Source organism: Denticeps clupeoides, chromosome 7 (genome assembly GCF_900700375.1).
Source record: "Denticeps clupeoides chromosome 7, fDenClu1.1, whole genome shotgun sequence".
Lineage (NCBI taxonomy): Eukaryota > Metazoa > Chordata > Actinopteri > Clupeiformes > Denticipitidae > Denticeps > Denticeps clupeoides.
Window position 1 is genome coordinate 9868801 of NC_041713.1, and position 22868 is coordinate 9891668.

General features: G+C 42.3%; 1 protein-coding gene and 1 long non-coding RNA gene across 11 annotated transcripts in view; one reads left to right on the top strand and one right to left on the bottom strand.

The window, feature by feature from the left end:
• tanc2a (tetratricopeptide repeat, ankyrin repeat and coiled-coil containing 2a) overlaps nucleotides 1-22868 on the bottom strand; it is a 126445-nt gene that overhangs the window by 5829 nt on the left and 97748 nt on the right. For 5 of the 10 annotated variants that reach the window (XM_028985248.1, XM_028985249.1, XM_028985252.1 and 2 more), the window contains 22 exons: nucleotides 19385-19533; nucleotides 17223-17412; nucleotides 16203-16454; nucleotides 12523-12648; nucleotides 11754-11789; nucleotides 10606-10887; nucleotides 10335-10459; nucleotides 8202-8433; nucleotides 7430-7599; nucleotides 7044-7322; nucleotides 6579-6910; nucleotides 6359-6467; nucleotides 5858-5980; nucleotides 5502-5738; nucleotides 4856-5038; nucleotides 4586-4679; nucleotides 3482-3615; nucleotides 3159-3282; nucleotides 2714-2889; nucleotides 2235-2367; nucleotides 1426-1455; nucleotides 526-617 (listed from right to left, as the gene is read on the bottom strand). In XM_028985248.1, the coding sequence (XP_028841081.1) occupies nucleotides 526-617; nucleotides 1426-1455; nucleotides 2235-2367; nucleotides 2714-2889; nucleotides 3159-3282; nucleotides 3482-3615; nucleotides 4586-4679; nucleotides 4856-5038; nucleotides 5502-5738; nucleotides 5858-5980; nucleotides 6359-6467; nucleotides 6579-6910; nucleotides 7044-7322; nucleotides 7430-7599; nucleotides 8202-8433; nucleotides 10335-10459; nucleotides 10606-10887; nucleotides 11754-11789; nucleotides 12523-12648; nucleotides 16203-16454; nucleotides 17223-17412; nucleotides 19385-19533 (3608 nt within the window). The remainder of the gene's footprint in view (nucleotides 1-525; nucleotides 618-1425; nucleotides 1456-2234; nucleotides 2368-2713; nucleotides 2890-3158; nucleotides 3283-3481; nucleotides 3616-4585; nucleotides 4680-4855; nucleotides 5039-5501; nucleotides 5739-5857; nucleotides 5981-6358; nucleotides 6468-6578; nucleotides 6911-7043; nucleotides 7323-7429; nucleotides 7600-8201; nucleotides 8434-10334; nucleotides 10460-10605; nucleotides 10888-11753; nucleotides 11790-12522; nucleotides 12649-16202; nucleotides 16455-17222; nucleotides 17413-19384; nucleotides 19534-22868) is intronic. The other 5 variants (XM_028985246.1, XM_028985250.1, XM_028985247.1 and 2 more) reach the window with 3 other exon arrangements.
• Nucleotides 18203-20407, top strand: LOC114793470 (uncharacterized). Its single transcript, XR_003750248.1, has 4 exons — nucleotides 18203-18340; nucleotides 19154-19271; nucleotides 19369-19842; nucleotides 19943-20407. It is a non-coding gene; the product is annotated as an uncharacterized LOC114793470 (long non-coding RNA).

Here is a 22868-nt window from a genome sequence, read left to right on the forward strand (position 1 = left end):
ATATTGCACATCATCTTAGGAAGCACCACTAAATTGTGTCAAAGCTCTTCATAAGCACTACAAAGTTAATGTTGACATTTACATTACTCTTACAGTATTTTAGAGGATTCGGTATATTAGACATAAACTCAAATTGTTTACAGTTTGTCACGGGTGGGCTGGACATGGCGGTGAAGGAGGACGCATTTGCACGATCACAGGACAGGGGTTTAATATAAAATACACAAGACGGGAACATCTACGCGCACAATGACCCTACGGCAAACAGACACGAACAGGATAGCTTTATACAATTATATAAATATACACCAGGTGAACACGATCAGGGAACATTACACAGGACTAACATCAAACTCCGGTCCGGACTCCGGATCCGGAGTAACCCCTGCCAGTCCGGATCATGACACAGTTCTTATATAATTGATAGTGTTTATAAATTCTAACAATTACAATAATTGATCTTTTTGATCCAATAAGATCCCTTTTCAATAATTTTGGTAATTTATTATATTATTGAAGACTGACCTTATAGAAGCCATCTCCCTCTTCAATTAGCTTACTGAGGAGCACAATCATGATGTCAGGCTTTGACGTGGCCATTGCCCACGTAGCTGGACCTGCAGGCGACAGGAAACATGATATACAGCAATATAAAGTCAGGGTAAAGATGGAGGGAAAAGAAATAGAAGAATAGCAAGCATTAATGGAAATGCTGGCCGCAAATGAGAGTAGATACTGGCTGCTGGGAGATCCTTTCCTTTCAGATGAGCTTTGGGAGTAAATTGTAAACCTAATGCATCTCAAGCAGATCAAGTTGACCAGGGTGTTGACAGGAGAGCACAAGGTTCATGAGCTGGCATTTGTGATGCCTAAAGCAGCCAACGCTGGAACATTCTGGAAGATCTATGATCTATTTGTAACCATTTGGATTTCCATATATTCCATTTAAGCACTTCTGAAGCCTTTGTTCCGTATTTCTGTTTATGATCATAAACCTGCACTTAGGCCAGAGCAGGATGTGCAGAGAACGTGTAACAGCAGACGTTCAGACAGCCACACATGCAGTTCTACCCGTACATCACCAGAGGGCATGCAAGAGTCAGACTGTGGTGACACGTGCAGGTCTTCTCCTCAAATCCAAAACCACAACAAACACTTCAAGGACTATAGCAAGCACTGGTGTTTAGACAGCAGTTTAGGGCAAGACATATTTGAGGATTTATTAATGTGGGGCAGGTAGATGAATAGCATTTTTCAGACATTAATGGATGCAATTTTTTTGTTTGTTTCACAAACAAAGCCATGAGAGGTAGCACTCTGAGCAGATGACAAACACATCTCTTTTAGAGGAGGACAACAGATAAATACACCAAAAAATGGAGAAATCTGGTCAGCATGGGGTCCACACAGAGAGACTGGGTTTACCTCGTGCTCGACTGGGGAGGGTCTGACATCCTGGTTACGGTGGGAGAGTTTGTAAGGTTGGCACGCGTGTTGAGGGGTCAGAGGTTACGAGTGAGAGATGAGTAGTGTTACAGTAGGTGTTGAAATGTAACCATATGGATAGAAAAGCAAAACAGAGTGTGTGCGAATGGGGTGCAGATAGACAGACAGACAAATAGACAGGTAGATGGGTAGGGATGTGTGACACATGGAAGAGAGCAAAAGAAGCAGCCGTGAGAAGAAGCGAGGAGGCAGAAAAAAAAAGTGGAGGCTGCGGAAGGATTCTGTGCAAAAGCAAGAAGCGGCAACAGCGCCAGCGCCAGCCCTTCCAAAACCAAACAGGAAGCAGGTGACACATGGCAGCAAAGCTCTCTAGAACACGTGTCGGCTGCGGTTCGGTGATGAGCTGATAAATTGGTTCAAAGGTACAGATGTCCCTACCAACACGTCCTCAATCAAATGTTAACAAGCAAAAAGCAATCTCACCCACACACACTCTCAGTTGAACTCATAGCTAAAACTTGAATAATGATGAATAATAAAGTTGAACATTTTGTATCAAGAAATAACCATGAAATGACAGACAACTGGACACACTGACTGACAATGACAAACAACTGGAATATGTTGGGATCCTTTAAGGTCCTTGAATGTAAAATGTAAATACAATATTATTATTCATCTGTGATCATTTCAAAGTAATATAAAAGTGAAATAACATTGACTATTGGTCAATAATTAACATTTAATTATTTTTAATCATAAACAGATACACATAGACACACTCATACCTATCTTGGCGCCCTTCTTCAGTAAGGCCACCACCACTGAGGTATTCCTGCATCCCACAGCCCGGTCCAGAGGACGCATGCCGCTGTAGTCCACATGCTCAATCATTGCCCCGTGGTCGACTAGAAACTGCACCTAATGGTGTGAGTGGGCAGGAGAGAGGAAGGAGGTAGTGAAAGAGAGAGGGAGAGAGGAGAAGTTGAATGCGCCGCAGCAACTGTAATGATGCAGTGATGAGAGGAAAATATTTTCTCTTGTTTATATATTCCAATGACCACATGGATTTGACACGCTGCAATACGGAATGTTGTTTCATTTTCTCTCAAGCAATTCTGCTCCAGCCACAGTCTCACATTGGAAATATCCTGCAGTGCTCCATACAGCTTTCCAAAAAAGAACCATTATGTTAAAAATACACACTGTAAATAAATGCTCTTTATTGTAATATTGAAATGGTGTGATATTCATACAGGACTCTTACCACTTCTGAGTCCCCGTAGAAGGCAGCGAGGTCGAGGGGTGTGCGGCCACTCTTATCCGCATGCGCCGTTGCTGCGCCTCTTTCCACCAGCGTACGGACCAGAGGCAGGTGACCTTTCAGACATGCCCAACTCAGAGCCGTAAGTCCCTCCTTATCCATAAGTGACAGGGAAGCACCTGTGCAGAGGTCAGAGGTCAGGTATCCTGGCAACTCTACACTTGCCAATAAAAAAGATCAAATCAGATAATGATGCAGTGGAAGTGTAGCACAGAAAAAATATTATTATTTATTATCATTTTAGCATGGTACATTGTGAAAAAAGCATTTTTAAGTTCCCTCAACTTCACGCCCATGAAGATGTGGCATAGAGACCTTAAAAATGCTTTGCAGCCTTAATTTTTGTATGTGTTCCCAACGTTTTTTAGAGTGTATAAGCAGTGCCCACCCTGTGCCAGGAGGAACTCGGCGGTGCCCAGGTGCCCCTCAGATGCTGCCATCATGAGCGGGGTGCGGCCCTGTTTATCGGCCATGTTCACATCGGCACCATGGTTCAGCAGCAGGTCAACGATCTGCAGAGGCAAGGAAAGAGAAAAGAAAGGGGAAAATTCAGATTTTTTACGCATTTTCAGGCCTACAGCTTTTTGTCTGGTTTAGCCCTGTGGACTCTGTACAGCTTGGCACATAACCTGAGCGTGAACTCCGGAAGGAGAAATGAATTAGTCACCCTTGATTAGCTACACAGCAAGCCTTTCATCAGATAGCACTCACCTGCCAGTGGCCCTGCCGAACTGCGCTGAAGAGGGGGACGATGCCCCGGCGGTTGGGCTGTGCCACGGCGGCTCCCTGCTCCAGCAGGAGTCTACAGACGTCCAGCTTCCCCCGGCCTGCTGCTGCGGTCAGAGCTGTTCACACAGTCACAGAGGATTTTAAAAGCATGTTACACAGACGTTACACAGATTAAAAGGCACATCTACTAGAGGCACAGCCATATCAACAATGTGCTGTTAGTGCCCAATTTTCACATGGCCTCTGTATTTAATTCTCAAGCAATAAGTGTGAGGATAGTCCATATCCGCTGAGTCCTGTTACTCAGGGTTACGGCTGCCGGAGCCCATCAACAGTCACCAAATCACCTCTGGACAGCCTGCCGGAAACCAGTACCAACACAGTACAACAGAGTACAGTACAACATATACAGTTGATAAATGTATATATTATTCCAGCTCCTCAGTTTAATTAAACATAAACAATCATGCAATAAACTCATTTTGTTATATATTTATATTCCTTTGCATATTGTATATTTCCATTAAATCAGCATCTTGGTCAGATGAGTAACTACATCCACCTGATTTAAATGCATATGTCATCTCCTTTAGAAGTGCTGGACTTTGCTCCACTTTAAATGCAGGTACGAAGTGGCCATTTCAATTCTTCTTGTAAAAATGGATCTATCAATATTCTGATCTGGTCTACACTGCAGCTGAACTACGTTAAGAGACCTTGAGACCTCACAGCAACCGTATGTTTTTCACACTCTACTGATGAGCGGGAAGGAAAAAGATGAAGGGAATAATTGTGAAGACAAACGGCAGACAGTAAAGCTCTGCTGCTCTTTCACTCAGATAATTTCCTGCTACCTGCTGCTGGGACTGCTGAGCAATTACATATGAATGTGAAGTCATTTATCATACTGACTGGTGCACACACACACACACACACACACGTTAAATACATCCATCATGTGCAGATGTTGTGAGGTGAGAGAATGAGTCAGCAAGCTGGACAAGATATTACAGATTTCTGGTGAGGGAAAGTGAGAGAAGAATACAGACACACACACACATACAAAGAGGGAAAGAGCTAACATACCTGTCTCTCCCCATAGTGTGTCAAAGTTATTAATCTGTGCACGCTCTTCCTTCTCCTCATCTTTCTCTGGAAGGTCCAGGAGGTATGATGCAATCTAACAAAAACAAACATTTTAACATTTTTTTTGTTTTATATATGAAATCACTGGGACCTTATTTCTACTCTATTAGTATTCAAATTCACAGCATAAGGTATATAAGGTATAAACGGTAAAACGGTAAATTCAACAGCAGTACCATGCACTTCAAGACGGTTTTTGTGTGTGTATACCTCTGTGTAACCCATACTAGCTGCTGCTATGAGGGCTTGCTGGACTGCATGGCTCTTGCTGAAAGCGCCCTGCTGGCCACTGGGGTTCCAGTCGACCTGAACCAAAAACTTTACCACCTCCAGATGCCCCCGGAGAGCAGCGTGAACCAGAGCACACTGGCCGTTTTTATCCAGGTGATCCACCTGCAAACACAGATCAGAGTGTTTCAGAGTCTGGGCTGTTTTACTGAAATTGTTAGTGGTACTATTAAATAGTTACAGTAAAAAAAAAAAAAAAACAATTGTATATATCTATCTATATCTATATATATCTCTATATATATATACACACACACACACACACACACACACACACGTGGTGGCCTGGCGGTTAAGGAAGCGCCCCCATGATCAGAAGGTAAAACGGTTAATTCCGATTCAAATTGGTTCGAATCCCGCCCCGACCAAGGTGCCACTAAGGTTCCACTGAGCAGGGCATCGTCCCCTGTGCGCCTTTAATGGCTGCCCACTGCTCACCAAGGGTGATGGTTAAAAGCAGAGGACACACACACACACACACACACACACACACACATATATATATATTACTGGAACAGGAGAGCAAAGATTATTAAATGTTCCTTAACATAAGCAACTGGCCGCTCACCTTGGCCTTCTTCGCACAGAGCGCGGACACAATGCCGAGGTGTCCGGCGGCGGCAGCGTAGCTCAGGGCAGTCAGTCCACTCTCGGACGTGGCGTCCACACACACACCGAACTCCAGAAGCAGCCCCACCATCTCAGAGTAACCCAGGTGGGCATGAACGCACATCACTGGAGCGTTGCTCAGCACCTCTGAACGGTAGTTAACATTTGCCCCACCTAAGATGAGCAACCGAGACACCTGTACAACGAGAACAAGAGCCATCCTGATCAAGAAATAGGAGGAGGAGACAGGAATAATTTAAATAATAATAAAAAACGGATTGAAATTCATAATATAGTTGTGATCTGAAACTCTACCTTTATATTGGGAGTATAGAGGTTTCTCAGAGAGGCAAGAGCAGTGGACAGTCCCTCTGTGCTGTAGGACACCCACAGCCCTTGCAGAACAGATGAGGAGACCCCTACCTTTTTGCTTAGACCCTGAAACAAAGTAAGTCTGAGCATAAACTTTGCATTTATAGAATAAAGCACAAGTAATTTTAACTAGTTCACCACAATTATATGAATTTAATTCCTGATCACCTGTTTGGTCACAGATGCCTATTGAATGTTTATGATGTCTGTGTACAAGGGGTGTTATGAACACAGAGAACAGAGGAATGTTTTAAAAAAGCATATATGGATGCTACGCTAAACAGGGGAGAGTTTAAATAGTCCATAAATGAGAAACTGCCCCCAAAAACTACAACACCAAATTCATGTTTCTGGACGAATGGTTATGTAATGAACATTAGCATTGCCATTATGGCATTAGTCAGACTCAGCACTGTAAAACTGTATATTTAACCTGATTAGTACCTTGAAGATGTGTGCTTTCAGTATGTGGTGGCCCAGCTCGATAGTCTGCTGCCGGTTCAGTTTACCATCCTGACGAGAAAACCAGAATGCCAAAAGAGTATGGCCACTCCTACAAAGTGGGAATAGGGCAGGGGGAAAAGTTCAGTTTATTCTATTCCACACTACATACAGAAAGATTTTAGTCTCATGATTCCATAGGACTTTACTCCCTCTTCCCTACCGAGGATCACACAGAAACTTGGTTTTCTCTCCCTCTTCCCGCCAGATGAGCCACTCGCGGAAGGAAGGATGGACGAACATGCGCGTGCCATCTCTCCTCCGCACCAGGAAGGGTGACAGGTGCTCGGCACGCTGCTGGAAGTCCTCCCAGTCCATAACTTCACCCCGCACAGCGCTGGCATTGACTGCCCCGAACGCCTGCTCATCTGTCAGAGGGTGCAGCGATGCCACCGCGACGTTCAGGAGTGGCAGTGCTCGCTCAAACGAAGACTGAGTGGGGAAGCGCATGTTGAGAAGCAGGAGGTAGACCTCTGCCAGGCTCACTGGCACCACCTGCGCACAAACCAAGCAAACGAATGACCTTCATCCAACACACTGCAAACACCAGTCAGAGAAATATTTTGCTAAAGTTTATCACTATACCTGTTTATGCTAAATGAATAGTTATGTAATGTAATATGCAAACCTTGTAACTGGAGCTCTTGAGAACCAGGTAGCCCTTCTCGATAAGGTCCAGTGTGAGCTTCAGATAGAGGTACGAGCCACGGCTCAGGGCTTTGAGGTGGGCGCTTAGCTTTCCAAAGGCGGCGTTGTCAAGCTTGCCATTGAGGGCGATGTTATTCTGGATCTCAGGGCTGCTGTGAATGCGATGCAGGATGTACCCCTGCAGGTCCTGGTCAATGGCTTCACTTTCCTCCAGTGTGTCCAGTGAAATGCGGTGGAACGGCAGAGGATGGGTCACATCCTGGACATAGGACAAAGGGAGAGACAGGAAGAAGGGAAATGATTTAGACAAAAATCTTTAAAATTTAAATAAATGGCTTATGAGCACAGCTGTCACACACTACTGACCTGAAGGGTCGTTCGGATGGTGACCACCAGTTTGAGCCATGTTGGGAATCGATCAATGGTTTTACACAGGAATGAGACTATAGTGTCACCATAATCAGGTTTATGGAACTCTGCCTCATTCAGCCCATCAATCAAAATAATGAGATCCTCTTCGCAAGCAATCTTTCGCTCTGGAGAAACAAGACCAGGATTTTGACCAATCAATTGACAGTAGAACTTCAAAGAAGAAATCAAGCACGAGTACAGCACTGGAATGTATTTAAAGAATGACATAAAAGGCTTGATAAATAGTGAGGTCATTGTAGCCACAAAAAGCCTTGATTATGTATCTGCTGATGGCTCCATGACAGAAACTGGAGGTTAACAGAGAGGAACAGAAGAGACAAGATTGTTCATTCAGTAAATTGTCAGATTGGGTGGAATTAATTTTGATATTTTGGGGGGAAATAGTTGTTTGTAATCTTTTTTGAAGTATGATGAGTACTCACGTCAGTTAAATACTTAGCAGATATATTACCAGTCAAAAGTTTAGATGAACCTGCTCATTTATTATTATTTTTTTACATTATTGAACAATAACAGGAAATAACACACATGAGGTTATGTAATGAACAAAAAATAGCAAACATGTTATGCGCATGTCATGAAACGGTTCTTGACAATGATAATGACAGCTGTTAGTGATAAATAATTTTATTATAACTTAATTTATAAGAACATCATTAATGTTTGTAATTACACACCCACACTTCATTCAGCATATAAGAATCACCTTTGTGCAGTGCCTCGAGTGGTTCCAACACCCCCCTCCTGAATGCGTTGACAGGGTCCTGTACACAGGAGCGCAGACTGAGCATGCTCTGTAGGTGCGGCTCTCGCAGCAGTTGCTCGCGGTAGCACAGCAGCTGGGGCGCACGGCACAACAGTGCTGCCACGTTGTGCACAAACTCCGGGACCAGGCATGTGTATGCATTGTCTGCCTGGCAGTAATGATACGCCACCACCTGGGGGCAGCAAAGGAAACAACAAGGTTAGTACACAACAGTCATTACATTTGGTGTCCTCAAGGGTTGCATTCTGCTGTTTTACCCTCTCCTTACCTCTAATTTTGACATGACAACATTCTGAATAGCCTAAATATCTAATTCAGTTAAGGTCTATCCAATGTAGTGCTTTCTGAGATAATTCTGATTGAGACTTGGGGGTAGAACCATATTAAAAAACTTGAAATTGTGTTACGGCAGTTGAAATTTTTAAAAATAAATTAGGATCTTAAATGTGTTCACCCCAGAAGGATACCAGTCATTATGCTAATTATGGCCTTTAATTATACACTTTCAGCTGTAGTGGGTAGTGCTGGAATTTATAACCACATATTCACTGCATAGTAAAAATCATCAGAGACACACTGACAAGTTGATCTGGTTTTATTTAACTGTAGCGCACGCTGTGGCAGAAAGGTCGTGAGTTATTATGATTCAGTGCAGCACACAAATTAGAGCTTAGAGGTCCAATGACATGAAAATTTTAGTTTGTGAGATTATTTCAAATTCAAATTCAAATTTTATTTGTCACATACACAGTCATACACGGTATGATGTGCAGTGAAAAGCTTTTTGCGACTGCTACAGACCACAGTATTGCAAATGTTACAAGTAAACTATGAACCAATATGCTAATATTGTTAACATAACCAAATATTACACTTTTACGTCTTTAACATAAAATATGTGTAACTGGTAGGGTGAAGGTGTGCAAATGAGTTACAGACAATGTTTAAAGAAAAGAGAAAAAGAGCCATAAAAAAAAGAGCAGTAAGGTAATTAATACGAGTTCCTCTAGCCTGTCTATGGTCCTGAAGAGGCTAGAAATGGCAATAGGTGTAAAGAGTGATTTGGTCATTCCGTTTCCTCATTCAGAGAGTGGCAGCCCAGATGTTCGGATCTGGAATTTGGCACCTTATGTCAAAAAGTTACCTCCCCTTTCTCATGCTTTATCCACCCAGAGAACTTCCCACCCCTTGCCTAAAACATTATCTCCACCAAACATCATAGCTTAGAAATGAGAGAAGCATTGCAGTCGCTCAGTAAAAATAAGCACAAATTTATTTTTTAGTTCTGTCATCCGAGCCTCTAAAGAACCAATGGGTTAATTTTTTTTCTGGAGAAATGCAGACACGACTTATCTGCGGCAAGCATTGTGGTTGGTGAATGGTGTTGATGACATAATTTCCACGAATGCCCCCTCACCCTACCTCTCTCCTCCTCATTATTATTTAAAGCTATAGACACAGTGCCTGGACTGGGGAAATTTCCTTGTGGGACTGGCTCAAAGTGGCTGTAATTCTGCACCAAGGCTGAATTTGGGAAGAGACATCAAATATAGTATTATGGGACCACTGAGACCAATACAAAAGCAAGGGGACCTTTAAATACTCCACCACTGCTTTACTACTAGTGATGGTATAGAGTTCAGAGGGTATTTATGTGTGTATTAATAATTATATGCAACATGGGACTGACCTGTCGATTCAATTTTCAATTTGCCAATTTACTGGATATAGACAGTTTTGTGTGTGCAAGATCTAATGGCTGTTCCGGGAGGCCTTTTCTCTCTGTGCCCATGAATATTTGATCAGACTTCAGTGAAAGAGAAACACAGAGACTGTGACAACTGCTGGAGCTGAACAATGAGAGAAGACAGAGGAAAAAAGTGAGGAAAAAAAGGAAGGAGAGAAGGACAGGAAGTCAAACAAAGGTAACACATAAAAAAGTGATGGGAATGCAAAGTCGGGTGGTATGGTTGAAGAGTGTATTGAAGGAAGAACAGTAAGTAAGAGAAAGTTCCAAAAATCATTTGGTGATTGTGGTAGAAGGGTTCATGCGTCAATGAGGTGTTAATGTACCTGTGAGGACAGTCTCCTCAGCGCCTCCTCCTGGCGTCTTCTCATCTCGGGGGTGCCAGGACAGCTGCCCCCCACCATTGTACCGTGAGCTGAGTGGGGTTGATTGAGCGGTAACGTCTCTCCATCTACAAAGAGGAAAGCCATGAAGTAATGGAGAAAATACGTGGCAGGTTCTCTCTCATTGATTTTATTAGCGATTGAAACTAAATGCAATCAATTAAAAACAAGCTATCAGTAGATGCGAAATAATCTGAGATACACTCTCTCTTACGTTTTGGTGAGGCGTGGGGGCTATCAGAAGCGATCTGACGCATGCGGGTACCATGACAGCTGAGAGCCACAAGTCGGGAGATGATTGCCGTTTTGCCGAAGCCAACATTGCCAAAAATGACCACGCCTCTATTTGCCATGCGGTCATGGGAGCGGAGGCTGGCGTCGACCTCCTGGAAAAGCCACTGGCGGCCAGTAAAAACGCAGTCAGGGCTCAGACTGGGAACCTCAAACAGCAGCGGCTTCAGGGCGATGTCCGGAGGACGGTACGGTGCGAAGCGCACTGATGGAGAGGAAGTGGTTCAACATGGTGAGCGCACTGCATTCACATCACAAACACTTTCACTTTACTTTATAAGCTTATTGTTCTTGTTACATAAAAAAAAATACATATGTAATATTACCATCGCAAAGGCTAGAAAAATATAAGTGTTGGCATTTCACTTCCATAAAGATTTTAATAGAATGGTCCTTTGTGGGTACTAGTGAGCGTATAATTACTGTCTAAAGCCTCAAAACTGAGGGAGGAATAAGAAGTAATCAGAAAGAAAAAAGGCATTAAGAATAGAAGACTCATCAGGTACTCCTGTGCTTGTGCCGATGCCCTCCCCAAACAGCAGGGGAAGCTGTTCTACTGTTCTAGAGCTGAAGCAATTTCATTTCCCAAGCTTACGCAAGCCCGCAGCCCAGTGTGAAATCTAAAGGGTCAGCGTCTGTCTGGCGTGCACAGGGATACTCAATTACACGTCTGACAAAGACAAAGTGCTGCTTCGTTATACAGGAGTGGATTCTTCATGCAAAAATAGCATTAAATGACCATTAAAATGCTAAAGTCAGTGAATGTCATTTCCTTCCTGCATACATCACAGTAATCAGATCGACTGTGGTCATTAATCGTTTGTGTTGTTCAGTTCCTTCATGACCATCATCGTCAGGGATCTCTGTATGAGGGTGGCGCTGCCGTGGCTAATGTAGCTTAAAGCAGAGCGTGAGAGAGGAGTGAGCATCTATAGCAAAAGCTATGGGCGAATACAAGGGCAAGTAAATAATTAAATGAGCATGTAAGTATGTGTGTGTGTGTGTGTGTGTGTATCTTTGTATGTGTGAAAGTGATGAGGGAGAAAAAACAAGGAGGACAGCATCACTTACATGAGCTGGACTGCCAGGCATGGATGTTAGCAGAAGCTGAATCAAAGGAAAGAGGCAAAGAGAGAGAGATGCAAAAGAGAAAAGAGACAAAGCGTAAAAATAAAAGGAAAACGGTGACAGAAAGCTGCTTGTGAAACGTGATGAAGAAGAGGAATGGAAGGGGAGGGAGCCGATTGCTCTTGCTGTAACACACACACACGCACGCACTCACATATACAAACACACTAAGACACATATCCAGATCCTCAATAGAATTGGTTTCACTCACTTATAAGCGTTAATAAAGAAAAACCTAGTTGTGTAAATATATATATGTGTGTCAGTTAGCAGAAAACGCTGTGTTAAGCAGTCTCTCTCACACATATACAAAAAAAAAGCATAGTGAATGTGAACCCATTCATTAATTGTGTAATGTAAGATCATTTATTACTATGAACACCCTTACCAGTGGATGAATTACTCCCAACATTCCAAGGCCAGCGATTGCATCAGCTCACCCATTCCATGTATGATGCAATACGTGTGTTTTATTAACTTGAGCTAATTAGACCACAGCGAACATGAGAATTACAAATGCGTGCTAAACACATAAACATCCTAAGCAGGGTTATTATGCAAGTCAGTCACAATCAGCTTGTTGGAGCTTCATTAAGTGCAATGATGAAACGCTGTATGAGAGGGTTGCTGTATGGGCAAAAGGCACCTTGAAACAAAATGACCTTCCTTCATGGTTTCATGGGAAAACATACACACACAAAGACGGGCCTACCCCTGAGGTCCTGTGAGGTGCGGGCAGCTCCAGCACCCTGCCGAGGAATCCTGAGAGAGGTGCGCAAAGGGGCGTGTCTCTGCTCATCCAGGTACGCCAGGTCTTCCAGGTGAGCGGAGCTGGTGGCTAGTGAGAGCAACAGGACATTTCTCACTACAGTAAAACCATTCAGTGTAATAATCTTTCTAAAAACATTTCTCGGCTATTAATTCTACTCTTGGGAAATTAGAAATTTTATCTATCAGTCAACTGAAAGACCCCCCCATTATGATTGTTATCATAAATAGCATCCTCCAAATTTAAAATGTCCCAAACCGGACAAGGAGGTTGGGCACAGCAGCGGCGCTGGAGATTAAAATCAGAGAAAGGGATGGGGACTGGGATGCAAACAGGCAGGAAAGGAAGGAGAAGTAATGATGAAGAGCGATGAAAGAAATACAAAATCAACGAGAAGAGTCGGTTCTGCGGCAGATGGTAGGAGCTAATCGCTCTGTACAGATGCACACTTGGCACACGGTTAAGACAGCAACGCCCTGAAGATACGCTTCCCTAACATCCAGGGTGACAGCGATGGTGACTTCAGTGACACTTGCTCCAGGCATTCAGAAGGCTGCAATAAGTTGCAAACTCTTTTGGAGCTGCATAGCTCCCAGGAATAGCTGGCACACAAGCACTGGATGGATCCGATTAACCTAAAGGTTGAATGATGGTTGAATGAATGCTGATGAGAATGGAGCAGAAATGACCCAGAAAGGCTGTCTGATTGCACTGTAAGAATCCAAAATGTTAGATTGGAAAATTAGAGCACTTATTAACATTGGTTAATAGGTTAATGTCGAAGTCCATATCAGTGTTACCATAATATTATTATGTTCCGCATTAACATGTAGTGTAGAATTACAGCAATAATAGCTAATATAATGTTGCAGTATGATAATATATTAATAATAATATTATGCACAAACAATTATAGAAGTGAAAAATAGGACAGTGTCATGATCAGGTCCGACAGGGTTCCGAGTCATGTTAGGCTTGTGTAATGTTTCCTGATTGTTATCACCTGTGTATGACTGTATAAAGCTGCCCTGTTTATGTCTGTTCGCCGTCGGGTCATTGTTTGGTGATATTCCCTTTGCCCCTATTTCGTGACGTTATGCGTATGCGTCCTTCTTCTTTGCCATGTCCAGCCAACGTGACAGTTTAATGTTAAATATTTTTGCATATACAGTGGGTTATATTGAAGCCATTTGCTAAAATGTTGGTGGACAGCCTCTCCAGAGATGCTCAATTAGATTTAAGTCACAGTTCTGGCTGGGTCATTAAAGAACAGTCATGGAGATGTAGTGAAGCCACCTCTTCAGTATTTTTACACAGAGTAGAGTCTTCCATTGGGTCACTGCCATAAAGCCCCAACTGGTGCAGAGCTGCAGTGATGGTTGACTTTCTTCAACTTTCTCCCATCTCCTGACTGCATCTCTGGAGCTTAGCCTCAGTGGTCACAGCTGGACTCCAATGAAGGTGTAGAACCATCTCAAGGATAATCAGAAGAAATTGACAGCACCCGAGTTAAATATATGAGTGTCACAGCAAAGGGTCTGAATACTTAGGACTGTGATATTTCAGTTTTTCTTTTTTAATAAATCTGCAAAGATTTCAACAATTGTAAGTTTTTCTGTCAATATGGGGTGTGTACATTAATGAGAGAAAAATGCACAGTTGCAAAGTACATGGCAAATTATTTCTTGGGTCTGTGGGTATGCATCAAATATGGGTCCATTTGAAGTCCTTCCCTGTATTTTGCCATTTTGGCATGTAGGGAACGAGGGCAGTTTTATGATGAAACCACAATATGGTTTGGAAGTAACCCATCTGCTGAATGCACAATTCTTGCTACACTTATAATTGCAATATGGTCTCTGTCAATTAAATTCTCCTACTTGGCCATGACAGTGCGCACCATCTGTAATGCAGTCTGTGGCAGGGCTCACTTTTCTGACATCAGTACAGTATGAAAATTACAACCACTAAAAGATCGTCAAAAGATCAACAGGGAATGCATTCACAGTTTGTGTTAGCCCTAAAAACAGGCAGTTAAGCTTGTCTACTATTAAGCAAGGATGCCCGAATCATAATGCTTTGTTAAAATGTAAATGTGACAGTTTCCGGGGTAAGGCCATATTGTACTTTAAAAGTTTGTTAAAAGATGATCATCTGTGCTCTACAGACTACATGATGCATTTTCTCTTGTTCTGTACTGTGTACTGTACTGTACTGTATCTAATTTGGGGAAGGGGAAGTGGAAACGGGAAAAAGAAAAAACACCTGAAAACAATCAGGCCGTGACTCCAACCTGACATGTTAAAGAATGTCACTGTTAAAGAATTTGTCTGACTCAATTCGATCTTTCTCCACTTCTTCTTCAAATTACAGGGTTCACAGTCCAAATATTGCACCACACAATAATAACGTTGTTACGATAATATCACAATAAGAGTTGCACTGTATTTAGACCAGTTTCATTATTCTTTTTTCTAATAATAATATCATCGCAGGCTGTTTATAGTAATGAGAATGATTTGGATATTGTTATCAATGTAATCCTAAAGTACGTGTTGTCTGAAAAAAGTGTCTTTAGATACTGAGAAACAATGTTTTGATAATGTATTACCAAATGAATTAAACACAGTATACTGACATATCAATTCTGTCCCCATGCCAGCTGATTTGTGTACCACTTTATTTAATGTCAGTGTCTTGACTTTCCTGGCTGATTCAAATTATTCTAACTAAGCCCATCTTAACATACTCTACCCGCGTACTTTGAAAAATAATGTAAGCAGACAAGGTCAAAGGTCACATACATACCATGAAATAGCACTATAGACAAAATTATCTCATGTCATTCTACTTTGATTCATTGGAAAGAAATGCAGCAGCCTCCAGCCAGATTACTAGAATGTTTAAAAATGTCTGGCTGGATGGAGCACAGATGCTAACAAATGCACGCTTTGTGATGTCATCTGATATTTTTTTTCTTGGCCAATGCTCAAGCAGTTTGTATGTTTTGTGTTCAAGAAAAATCCAAAGATGGTCAGAAAATACAGGCCTCATTAAGACATTTATGAACATTTGGTTTCCTTCAACCGTTTTCTAAGCTGCATTTGTTCCATTTTTTCTCACAAATTGCATCAGCAATGTTTCTTAAACATGTGCCATACTTCTAATCTAATCATGATGTGTATCTCCATAAGACTTTTTGGACCATTGGGCAACAGGTCAGATAATAATGAGTGTAAAGGGAAAAGGGGACCCTACATTCCATACAAATTCCACACACCCTCACACAGACAGCACTCTCCTTCTCCAGCTGATCATTGAGAAGCTTGGAATGAGTTCAACACCATGAAAGCAGACAAAACAGGCCCTGCATGGCCATTCTCAGCAACTGGCATCACTGTTTTGAAGCTTTGCTTTGCTTAGATACTTATTTTTGTGTGCTGTTTACCCACAGTTAAAAGATCATGTCTACAAAGAACATTCCAGATTAGATGTTTTAAGCCCAAAAAATTCTGAAATTGAATTTTTGGCTGGAATGAAGCAGAATTTCTGTAAAAACAAGCACAACTTCACAGAAGGTGAGAATAACAGCCACATAAAAGTAGAAGGGCTCAAAAACGCACCTGCCACAGAATTTGGGCGGGGCATGAGGTAGAGGGGAATGGAGTGGGCAGAGTGTGAAGAGGCGTTTTCCAAGCTTCGCTCGGGGATCTTGTTCAGGCTGTAGGTGGAGGCGGCCATATTCTCGTCCACTCTGTACAGGAAGGAGTCCATGCCCGAACACTTCTGTGTCTGCCATAGCTTCATGCTACTCCGGGAGCTCTCACCATGCTTCCCGCCCCGATCCGCATTTTCAGAGTAACTGGTGAGAGTGGCTGTCAGGGGACAGCAGAGAGGAAAAAGGGACAACAATACAGATCCCACGTTAATTTTATTAGCTGGCACAATTTTGCATGTCCTTGCTATATCTGTTTATTAAGCCTTTTTGTGCATCTATTCAAAACAAAGTGAAAGTGAAGTGATTGTGAAACACTGCTGCAAAGCACACAGTGCACACAACGAAATGTGTCCTCTGCTTTTAACTATCACCCTTAGTGAGCAGTGGGCAGCAATGTGCCTTGGGAGCAGTGTGTGGGGACGGTGCTTTGCTTTCAAAACATTTCAAAAGGACTCTGTGATGCATATATAATATTTCCGCATTATCCAGAAGTTAAGATCTAAGGAAAAACTCTGGTATAGCACACAGGTGTCATTGATAGGATGCAAAATACTGATAATTTCTTTATTAGTCAGCAAACTTACAAAATCAGCAGTGGATCAAATAATTATTTCCCCCACTCTAGCTGGCTCCTGGCATCACTGAAAACATTTAATCATTGTAGAATTTGTTCCACTTTGCTAATACAAATCAGATTACAGTCTGAGCCTAAGGCTTGGGCACATTCAGAAACAGAAAACATCTGATCATAAAAATAGATTTCTTTTTCTTTCTGTCATACGTTGGTTATGATATTACAGTGCATCATCTGGTTGCATGGTTTCCACAGTCAGTGACAGGCAGTGTCAAAACCAGGTGATTTAACATAGAATAATCTAGAATATCTGTCTGCCTGTATGGAAACAGGCTTGTTTGTGTCGCTCACCGATGATCCCGCTGTCACGGCTCTCCAGTGTAGATGTGGGGCTGGTGATGGAGCTGTAGGCACAGTCTCTGCTCCCAGGATTCCCTGGGGCGCTGGGGGGCAGTGTGGAGCAGGGGCTGCCTGCAGGGGGTGACGCCGTGCTGCTGGCCAGACTGGAGCATGGACTGATCCTTTGAGTCACAGAGATGCCCTGAAGAATAAATGAGTGTTACACTCATATTCACAGTTCTATTTACAGTCTTTACTGTACATTACCCTGCAGTGCCATAAGAATGCATAGAAAAGAACACTTTTGTGAAGCCAGTCTTTTGAGAGTCGTTATAAGATGAATTCAGATGGAACAGGACCCTTGGTAATTCTGGATGTGACAATGACTTGCCTCAGACACAGATTCCTGACTTTAGTGCCATTTGTAAGAAATATTTTTCCATTCACTGGGTGCAATTACATGAAGAGATTTCCTTGCATTCAAAATGAAATCATTCTGTCTGCATATTTGTTTAAATCGACCTTTGCTCAATTAAAACTCTCTTGCGTTCTGACCTGCTATCTTCCTGGCTCCTTTTGAGAAAGACATTTTTTGCCAAGTAAAAATTTGTATTATGCATAAGATAAAGCAGCCTATAGCACTAACACTAAGCTAAATTATTACAACGCATATCATTTAATATATATTATTTTATTAAGCATTAAATGTTAATTCTCCTCTTGTGATGATTGTGTAGCTCCCCCAGTAGTCAACGGCCATTGGGCACATGTCCAACACACACACACAGAGCTGCTGTAAATCTGCTGATGCTGCCCTTCTACCCCTCTCCTGAATCATGTGTTTTTTTTATGACTTTTGATTACTCATGCACTTTTTCTTCTCTGCAACTCAATATTACCTAATCTAATAAACTGCAATTCATTTAACAGGGTATAAATAAAAGCAGTGAAAACATAATGATGCCTCAGTCTGATTTTTAGGCATTAAAGTGCTTCAGCAAACTACACCATGGTTTTGACACCAGACGGAGCCGCTTCAACATTGCAGTCAATCACAAATCAGCCACCGGTGGAGCTGCATTTTATTACTATTAAATTATAAGGGCAGGACTTCCTTCTGGACCAAAAAGGTGCAAATCACAACCAGCACACAACATGTTTTGGGGTTAGTGACTTCAGTCCTCTTCAATCTTACAGTTATGATGCTTGTAAAACCTACACTGTCATGGTCATGTGCAAAACTTAAATATTATGGGAAGTGTGTTAAGGAGGAACTGCCTGACATTTTCTCTGTTCCATTGGTCCTGGTTTCCCAGACCCATGGACTACAAACTCAACACATAAAAACAACAATGAAAAAATATTGGCATGATCTCATAATGGACTGTATGTCCCTTGATTATATCACGTGTGACTAGTTCTGCAGCGGATACTTTCCTCAGGACCTGGGAATCTTACTTCAATTATTTAGATCTACTTATTTACATACTTCAAGGTTTATAATGGGAGTGCTTTCTTAGACACTGTATCTGTCTGTCTGGCTGTGTCATGTCTGAGCTCATAATGGCCATCAGTGACCTTTATTATGTTTGACAGAATCCAGTTGTTTCCTCCTTTGTGATGTACAAATGGAAACCCATTGTTTTTAATAATCAGGGTTCTTATATATATATTTTAGAAGTACTATAAGTCATTTTTCATGACAGCAGCGTTGGAAAAAAAGAATACTTCTGTGGACAGTCCTGCATGGCTCTGTCTCTACGCTTCAAAGCAGCTCAAGCTGCAGTTCAAAGACCCACTGTATGTGTGTGTGCGCGTGTGTGAACATCCTAGGCACCTGGTGCCCCATGCTTGATTTCACTCTCTATGCAGTGGCTCCCATCCATATGAATGAAATGATTTGGCAACGACACACAGGGCCGTTTTTGTTTCCTCCTTCGCAGCAGAGGCCGTCGCTTGCCAGAGAGACACTCAGAGCTCTGTGCCTCGGTCACTCCGCCGGTTTCTCTGGGTCTGCAGTGACTGCTAAGCACCAAATGTCAGCTGTATTCACCACCTGAGGTGCCTCAGATGTTGCTGTATGCAGGTACATATGCCTGACTGATGGTGCCATGATGGTAGCATGTTGTAACATGCTGTTGTGTGTTTTTGTGTACAGGTACAGGTATATGCACCTGGCTGTCGTCCGGGTCCTCCATGCCGTACTGGGTCCCGGCTGGTCCCTCACCCACTTTGTCTCCCAGTAGAAAGCCCAGCCGGGTCATCAGGGTGTTTGCGGCTTCATCCACCGAAGGAGGGGGACCCAATTCCTGGAGGTCTTCCTCTGGAAACAAACCAATTGAAAAAAAAAACAAGAATTTGATTAGTAATTGTTTGGGATTGAAAATCCTTTACACTTGTCTAAAGGGTTGAACAGGATCAAGACTGAAGGCACAGAGAGATCTTCAAAGCAGAAAAAAAGGAACAACTTGCTTCTTTAAATGTTTTTTTCAGCTGTGTAGAGCCTGAAGTTTCCCGAGTCCCTGCCAAACCACACTTCAGAAAAACACCACGATCCTTCACAGCAAGACACCCAAACAGGGTACCATTTTCCCGGAAGATTCTCATCGATCACCCATCAAATATGACTGTGGTAAGACACCATGTGAAAATGTACACTACAGGCCAAAAGTTTGGACACATCTTTTCATTCAATATGTTTTCTTTATTTTATTGACCATTTACATTGGTAGATTCTCATTGAAGGCATCAAAACTATGAATGAACACATGTGGAGTTATGTACATCCAACCTGGCCACCTGACTTTTATTCTGGATGCTGACCCCGCTCACTTCTGCTTCTGGGTCGCTGTCTCCCTGGCTGATCTTGCTCCCTCTGGGGGGGCTGAAGGTGGTATGTTGGCTGTGACACATATTCTAAATCGCCCAACCTGGCAATGACGAGCAAAAGATCCTGTCTCCTCCCTTCATCCCACTTTCCTACGGTAAATTCAACTGAAAGCAATAGGATTCATGGTCAAGGGAGAACTTGAACTTAAACCTGTCTCTACAGAAATTCACTGTCAGATCTGTAACTGTGTGTGTATGTGAGTGTGGGAGTATTTGCAAATACTCACGAAAATAACAAGTAATTTGTCTGCCCACCTCAAAAACACATGAGATGGATATTTTGCAGAATTCCAACATACTGAAAGTCTAAAGCAGCCATTGAGAAAATGCACAGATATGGACAGACACCCAGTCAGATTAAAGAAATAGAATGGCATCCTCAAAATCCCAAATCTGCCCATGAAAATTGCTCCCAAAAAAAGATCATTTTTTTGGAACTCGACACTCCTGTCTCTCACTCCCCCAATTTATTTTTTCCTGAGCTGATGCCCACATCCTCACAACGGGGTAACAGTGTGTTATTAAGCGCTGTCACATACTCATGCAAATGAGACACACTTGCACACACACACAAACACAGGCAAACACACATATTGAGATGTCTGATTAGTCCAGGGGGAAGAGGGTGGCTGATTCAGAGTACAGGACCGACTGTCATTATGTGCCAACTGTTTGTAAATCAACACAGTAGGGGTGTACCTGTGTGTGTGCTTGTTCACATTTACATAATCTTTCACTTCACTAAAAAAGTGTTTCTCTGCTCTCAAACATGTGAACAAAAGGCTTTATTTAGGTTACCTGTTCACATTTATTATACTGTGTGTGAATGTAAATATATACAGTGTCAACAGGAACAGACGTACACATATGGGCATCCTTCTGTTCCTGTGTTACAAGAAGCACTAATGCTCAGCTAGAGCAGCCATAGTTTATATATGTTCTATCGTTCATTCAACCTCATATACCTAGAGAGATATCAGCCACCCCGAAGACAAACACATTTCTGTTCATATTTACATATATATTTAAATAATGCAGCCCGGGGCAGTGGTGGCCTAGTGGGGCAGTGGTGGCCTAGCAGTTAAGGAAGCAGCCCAGTAATCAGAAGGTTGCTGGTTCGAATCCCGATCTGCCAAGGTGCCACTGAGGTGCCACTGAGCACCGCCCCCACACACTGCTCCCCGGGTGCCTGTCATGGCTGCCCACTGCTCACCAAGGGTGATGGGTTAAATGCAAATTTCACTGTGTGCACCGTGTGCTGTGCTGCTGTGTATCACATGTGACAATCACTTCACTTCACTTTTTCACACATAACTCTGAAAAGTGTCTAAATGTGTCCAGTCAATACTTGGGGCTTGAAGTAAACATTGATGACATTTACATTTTTATATGCCCATATAAAGGCCTTTTTTTATATTAAGCTGTTAAAACTCTAAAAAGCTTTTAATTTTAATCAACTGCAGCATTTGCGTTTCACTGTTTCTTGTTTTTTTATATATAAGGGTAGATTAATATTCATATATTCAGAATGTAAAATGTTCTTGATGGTTAGCAATATCTATGAGCATTTTCATGTAGAATATTTAAGGTGATAATCAATAGATTAAATTGATAAATATAATGTACATATATTTATTAGTGTTCAGTGTTCACTTGTTGGGTCTCTGATAATGGCAAATAATGACACGCCTAAAATAAAGTGCTGATTTATCTTCATTTTAAGTGAACCCTTGTTTAAGAGTGTTGATAACCATCAAGTTCCTCTTCATTATTATCTCTATATCTGCTCTGTTCAGTGCATATAAAAGACTGGGAAAGATTCTGAAGCCCGGAGGTGGATTTTGGAGCATTTTGATTTTGTTATGTCTGTTTTTTTCCCAGATGGAGGCAGCAGTCATCTACACTACAACCAGACAAACAATGTGATATTTTCAGATTACAAAAGGTTGTGTTTACTTTGCATTCCATTTAGCCAGCCTCACAGACAGTGAACCAACTGAAGTCTGAAGGCCACAAAAACACAGCCTTTATTTACTTCATCTTGAAAGAAAGGCAGATTGTGCTTTAAACCTCAGACGATACTGTGGCTACGTAGCATCAGGAGCTGCACAATCCTTTATAACAGGCTTTAATTACAGGCCTGAGACATCCTCCAACGGGCAGAGAGAAACTCTGTTATTTCTAACATAATATCACACTGTGTAAATATGACAAACCAAATACAAACACATGAGTGGGACCAAAATAACCAAGAGATTAAAACGTTCTTGCACAGACATCCACTGAGCACATTTCATGTCTCATAGACAAACAGCCATATCTTTATTCACTGTAGAGTAAAATAATGCACAGTTGTCATGGCAACTATCAGCGGGCCAAGGAATTCGCTCCTGGCTTTGTGTTCCGGTCCTTCTCTGGTCGGCCGCTCACCCTTTCATTTTTTTCTCCCTGCCTGCACTCCCCCTCTTTTCTCTTTGGCACTATGTCACATGTGACAGCATATAATTACCAGCCGATCCCACTAATAGCAGCAGTATGAGTATGAATTTCGTTCTGTGGAAAATGCCATACGATAAAAAGTGTTGAGTTAGGAGTTTTTTCAGGCCGCGGTCCCAGCTGTAGACGGCCTCCCTCTCTCGCCAAGCTGCGAGTGGCTGGTCAGTCCACCAGCCAACATTCACTTAACTCAGAACTGCAGGGGAACTACACTAAACTACATTCTGCTCTGACACACTCCAGACACAACACACAACAAAAATGTATAAAGAA